The sequence below is a fragment of the Neolamprologus brichardi genome, chromosome 18 (genome assembly GCF_056152115.1).
Source record: "Neolamprologus brichardi isolate AB-2024 chromosome 18, ASM5615211v1, whole genome shotgun sequence".
In the NCBI taxonomy this organism is placed as follows: Eukaryota; Metazoa; Chordata; class Actinopteri; order Cichliformes; family Cichlidae; genus Neolamprologus; species Neolamprologus brichardi.
Genome location: NC_142121.1, coordinates 21556666 through 21563130, shown reverse-complemented (window position 1 = coordinate 21563130; position 6465 = coordinate 21556666). Strand labels below are relative to the sequence as shown.

Here is a 6465-nt window from a genome sequence, read left to right as displayed (position 1 = left end):
TTCCCAGAAAAGACAAAAACAAAACAAAGCACGTGTCTTGGCTTCAAGCCATTCACCGTCTTCTGAAATATGAGTAAACCTGCTTTCGGCATTATGATTGGCTAACCTGCACCATGCAAAGCCAATCAGGGATCTGACTAGCATTGTGTTGTAAGGGCAGCTGGGATGTAGGGGAAAGGTCTCAAAGCCCTGCCCCCAAGAAAGGAGAGGACAGCAGAAGTAAATGTTCTGTCACGTGAAATGAACATATTGTGTGCTTTTTTAGGAAATTGGGTCACTCTTTTGTCTCATTATATTAGCGCAAAAAAAAAGGATTTATTTTCCATCCTGTTATTTTCTCTGTATAGTGCAGATTCCCAACTCTTTCCTGACATCATGTTGGATTTGAACACAGCTGAATTTATACGTGTTCTCTACAGACTGCAACGCTTAAGGGTAAACAATATATGTAAACACCAGAAATATGCTGAATTTACTACTTTGCATCAACTGGCAGCACCTAGAAATTTGCTGCTAGTGGAAATTTACCCCAAACCTGCCACCCTCTAAACTCAGCAAGGGAAAGACTTGTTTTTCTAGTTTGTTTCTTAAGTTAATAACAATGTGCAGACAAAGTACATTCAAGCCACAACAATCTGCGGTGCTGTGTGACTGTTAAATGACACAGCACTTCTGGGAAGACTGGCCTCTGGCTGTTCCACTGAAGGACTTTAATAACTGTCTCATGAGTGCACCAGTTTTCAGTTACTTCTCATTCCATCCTAAAACGAGCCCAAACAAAGCTGCTGTTGAGCTCCTGCCAAGGCATGAGCCAGACTGAAACATCAGAAGTTTTGGTGAAAGAAAGCACACCCAAAGAGCCTTTACTAGTGTTTCCTCTAGGTGTATTTCCTTTTAACACTCACAGTAACAACACAGCAGTGCCAGCTGTTTTAACAGCTTGCACAAATGTGTGAAGAGCAGCCCAAGCTCCTCCTGCAGCTAGAAACCTTTGGATCAATCATGCTTTTCACACTGTCATGATAGCTTTATGAATGCTGCAGTCTAAACTAAGTTTATCAATGAAAACTTGATGCTTTGCTGTCCATAGCTGGACAACTTTGATTATTCAATATTTTGGCAAGCACACTATTCTTAAAAGTTAGATGAGAAGATAGAAGCTGCCACTGGGCCTGCAATGCAAGCTTAAGCTGTATAAACAATGTTTGCATCTGCATATAGAACCTGTAGGCAAAAAGCAATATATTTTTTGGCACTTGAGTCCTCCAGTCTCCATTTATACTCCTAACACTGGAATTTCCCTTCAGTCTCACAACACTTGGCAAGCTCATAGCTTTTTATAGAATTTTATGGGTTAATAGTTGGGCTGTGAACAACGACTGGCACCCATATTATTTAGATCGTTACACCTTGGTCTAGATATGTACCTGTTAAAGCGGAAGTCCTAAAATGTTAGTTCCCCCCCCTCCCTTAAAGTCTAAGGTAGACAATAACAGATGAGGCTAACCAGCTATAGTACATCACTACCTGGCTGAGCTTCTACAGGGAAGCAAGTCGGTTGGAAGTGTAGGAAGTCAAAGAGTCACACAGCAGTGTTGTGATAAAAATAAAAGTTTTAAATGTTTCAATAAAAATCACCATGTTCAGTAAATGTAATGTTTTACCAAATCAGGTGCATTATAATATCGCAGTTAACAAAAGGATAAAACTCCTTGAGGAAATCTACAAATGGCATTATGGACAGATCCACCACATTTGCACAACTTACATCTGGGTACAGACCTCTACAAAGTGTACGATACAAAGATGACCCAGTGTGTCAAAACTCTGAAGACAAATGTTGCCATTTAAAAGTAGACACTTGATAAAACGACAGAATTAGTAACAATGAAGACTGGATAGTTGAAAGGCAGTTCAACATATTAACAGTACACTAACTAGTCAGATTTATTCAATTACAAATGCTGTCCAGTCTTAGCAGCGCTACTCTGCAGTGTCCATGTGCTTTAGTTCGTTTTAGTCACTGACAAAACAGGGAATGATATGACATGGGTTACAAAACAGTGTTACAAAAGCCAATCCCTGCTAAAGCTGAGGGGAAAGGCATACCCTGCCATGACCAGCTCACAACTACCAAGGATCTAACACCTTGTCATGTTTTCCGTTGACCAGTCAACTTTAAGCCATTAAAAATGTGGGTTAAAAATCATCTCAGAGGGAGAAAGGGAGGGAAAAATATACAGTACTAGTTTAAAAGAAATTAGGGGGGGGGGAACAGTCGGAGTCAGTTGTGGATTTAGTAATCCACGGGTTCATCTCCTTCCTCGTTCAGCAGACAGGTGCGGATCAGGGCCTCGGTCACACTGTACGGGTCACAGTTGGCTGATGGGCGACGGTCTTCGAAGTAGCCCTTCTTCTCCTGACCAACATTACGAGGAATGCGAATGCTGGCACCACGGTTGGCCACACCTGCAGAGAATTCGTGGATGTTTGATGTTTCGTGGCGGCCAGTGAGACGGCGGGCGTTGTCGAGCCCCCCTTTGGGGTCGTAGGCACGAATGTGGTAGCTGTGCCTCTTTGCGAGCCTCTCAATGGAATCCTCAATAGCTCTGAAAGCAGGAATGACAAGTGTCGCATCAGAAATGCAAAAATAACTTTTTAAAGAAATAAATAAAACTAGACGTGAACTTAAACAAGTCCATGAAGCTTTTGCCACTCACTTCAATCCACCGTCTTCCCTCATCTCTTTTGTGCTGAAGTTCGTATGGCAGCCAGCACCGTTCCAGTTTCCAGGGATTGGCTTGGGATCAAATGAGGCGACAACACCAAAATCCTCACAGACACGGTGCAGGATGAAGCGCGCTACCCACAAATGATCGCCCATGTCAATGCCTTCGCAAGGTCCGACCTGGAACTCCCACTGCACATGGAGAGACAGCTCAGCATTACAAGTGATACTTTTAACTGTCTCTTAAGAACCAGAAAAACCAGGTTTCAAATCCAAATTCATGTTTGGCTTCTTTAATTACCTGAGCAGGCATCACTTCAGCATTTGTGCCACAAATCTGGACTCCAGCGTACAAACAGGCTCTGTAATGGGCCTCAACTATGTCTCTGCCATAAGCTTTGTCAGCTCCAACACCACAGTAGTACGGCCCTGCAAACATTGAAAGTGTTACATTATCCAGGCAAGGATCCGTGTATCCGTGCACGTTAAGTCATTGAGGGAAAAAAAAAGAAAGAAAAAAAAGGTTTCTCACCCTGTGGTCCAGGAAAACCATTAGATGGCCAGCCAAATGGATGCCCGTCCGTTCCAAGGATGGTGTACTCCTGTTCCATGCCAAACCAAGGATGCTGATCCGCCACCATATCCATCAGTTTATTACAGGTGATCCGAAGGTTGGTTTCTGCAGAGAGCAACATGGCAAATTACACACAATGTACACACTTTGGCCACTAACAATGCACATTTTTAGGGTCTCTGATCTGTAATTGTGAGCTTCTCTCATCTCAAATAAAATGAGTGTAAATCTACAGAACAATTCTTCAGTTATGTTTTATTTATTCCCATTCATTTGCCATAATCACCAATGCTGTATCTCTGGTATGTACACACCTCAAATTTTGGCTCATGAGACGTAATGAGTGGGTGGCATATTTTAACCATGACTGCAATAATCATTAAATTGATTAGAACTACTAATTGCGCATTAGGTCAAAGCATATCTAATTTTATGTCATGTCACAACTTTATCAAAATAGTTGCTTAGCGACGCTGACAAACAGTTTGCTGGGCTCCTTTCCCCTCTTCCTCGGAGTTCTCCTTTAAAGGTATGCCCCGCCCATTTTACACCTTTAGACCAATCAAATCACCGACCGTCTGGCGTTAGCTTATCAGTTTTAATATTCAGCTATCAGATTTTCAAATTATTTTATAGTCATCATCTCGTTAAAGTGGTCACATTTATGATGCACTCTTACATGCACATCACCATCCATCACCCAAAATTGTTTTTTTTTTTAATTAAAGAAATTAATAAATAAAAACAGAAACAGAGGAGTTCCGTTTACCTGTAGGTTTACGGTTGTACTTCAGGACTTCACACAGCACCAGCTTGTTGGGGTCTTTGCGGAATGGATCGCGGAACATGGCTGCGGGGATCAGATACATGTCGCTGTTGGACCCTTCGGACTGGTAGGTACTGGATCCGTCAAAGTTCCATTCAGGAAGATCTACAAGAGGAGCAGAGCAGTGTGATAGCCTGCAGAACATCTCTGGCTTTCTGCGACTGCGTCAGGAAGATGCTGCTTACCTTCGATGCTTTTGGGCTCAGAATCAAGCGTCCTGGTTTTGCATCGGAGCCCCTCTCCGGTTCCGTCGATCCAGATGTACATGGCCTGGACTTTGTCCCCCTGAGGGAGCTCCATGTACTGCTGCTTGACAGCTTTACTCAAACTGGCGCTGGCGGACGTAGCCATCTTATTTGCTACTATAATACACCTGAGGATGAAGAGAGGGAGATGAGAGCAGGTATGAAACTGCGCTGCGCTCTGGATCACATGTTGCATAACCGGGTTCGGGGGCGCAAAAAAAACCACACACACAAAAGCAGCCCCATTGTTTTGTTTTTTCTTCCAGAAAGAGGGGGGGTGAAAAAACACACCGAGGATGTGTTTTTTAAAAAGGGCACATTTCCAGCGTTTTCCTATTTTTTTCTGCTTTGGCCACAAAAGAAAAGGCGACTTTATACCATCCGTGTTTACTGATAAGATTACATTTAACGCCGCAGATGCCACCTCACACCGTGGAAAACACAAGGAAACAAACGGCTTCCGCTAAACACACCTCATCCATCCACGCAGTAGCTGATCGCCGAAAACAGGTGAGGCAATGTTACATCATTTGCTTCCTGTTTCATACACATTACCTTCTGATCTACACCTAAATCCGACAAAAACACACCTAGGAAAAATAAACTGAAGCATCCATACAAAGCAATCAAAGAAAGGCAGAAGCTCGGGTTAAGAAAGAAGTTACTGCACAAAGTCTGGAACAATGGCAAGTCTCACGCAAAGAGCTGCCTGACCTGGAGGTAAACTAATACAAAGGTAGGAAAAATAAAGACAAATTACCTGGAGAAACGAGAAAATTGAAATAAAAACTAAAGGACTGGCAGGTCCAATGTGCTGTTGAATGATGTCTCACTAGTGGCTCTCTCATTCTCCGGTACAGAGATCCCGGATCCAGGAGAATTTATAAGAGCGGGATCTGGCCTTTGATTGGTCGGAGGGGGAGGACTGAAAGAAGAGCCGCAACGCCCTCTACCCGGAGCTGAGCCGCGTGTTACTATGCGTGAGTCTCCCCCTCGTGAGGGCATTCTCATCTTCGCGCTTAATCCGAAACTGAAGCGAGACAAAAAGAAAGAAGGAGCCTGACATGGAGGCTGGCAAACTCTTTGAAAACACGCTACACTGACGGGCAAAATGTGCAGTTCAGATCCGCTCACACCGCCAGGTGCGTCTCCGGTCCAAGACGCCACCGAGTGGTGGAAATCAGTGCCATGAACGAACTGGTTTTAGTGGGAGGTTATGTAATCCCGCAACCAGACATCTGATGGTGCAGTGAGGTTTTCAAATGGATTTTCAAGTTTCTTCATGATACACTCATGTGCAGATGTATATCATGCGCCTCTTTACCAGTTGTTTTTATTAGTTTAGTTTTCATTCTACAGTTGGATAAAACAGCCACAGCTGGCAAAGCATCAGATAGAAGCTGTGTATTAAAAGCCCCTCTGGGCAGATTATTTTAAAAGATCTTAATGCCACAGTTACTGCAAATATTCTGACCTCCTGGCAGCCATGTCCCGAGGCTGTAGTTGCATACATTTTCATAGTCATCACACCATTCAGTGGTCCCTCGTCTCCTTTGAAAAGGAGGTATTGTCCAGACGGAGACTGCTCCCAACAGGATAGAAATGTTTCATCACAAGATAAAGGTGATCGCTCAGAGCAACCTTGTATTGATTTGCAGTGACCTTTCCCTCCAAGGGGGACGATCAGGACTGAACCAATGCATGCAAACTGCTTCCTGCAGCATAACAAAGCCACCTCACTGTAGGTGTTAACAGCCGGTGTTTCATTTTAATTTCTCACCCATCTGAATTTGCAGTGCCTTTGTCAGCAGTATTATGCAGAAACTACCAAAGAGGTAACCTGTTTACCTTTACATTCTCTTGAATTAGAAGATGAACGACTGGCCTTGGCGTGCCTTTCTAACTGAATGCATGTTTTGGCTCAGGAGGGAAGCTGCTAAAAACAAGCTCTTTGACGTGTAAATTCTCCTTCAAAGCACTTTTCACAAAAGATTTTTGCACATTTGGTGATTTCTGTGGTGGTCTACGTGATCAGTGGTGAGAAATCTAGTTAATTTTTGACATTTTAAGTCATTTTGATAGTCAAAATAAT

The 6465-nt window shown here is 43.3% G+C and overlaps 1 protein-coding gene across 1 annotated transcript; it reads right to left on the bottom strand.

Moving 5' to 3' along the window:
* Nucleotides 1–1595: 1595 nt before the first annotated feature.
* Nucleotides 1596–5278, bottom strand: glula (glutamate-ammonia ligase (glutamine synthase) a). Its single transcript, XM_006786472.3, has 7 exons — nt 5134–5278; nt 4314–4501; nt 4072–4233; nt 3261–3407; nt 3030–3157; nt 2721–2920; nt 1596–2609 (listed from the first exon to the last, which is right to left on the bottom strand). The coding sequence occupies exons 2-7, from the start codon at nt 4477–4479 to the stop codon at nt 2297–2299; spliced, it is 1116 nt and encodes a 371-aa protein (XP_006786535.2). The 5' UTR covers nt 4480–4501; nt 5134–5278; the 3' UTR covers nt 1596–2296.
* Between the last annotated feature and the right edge of the window lie 1187 nt (nt 5279–6465).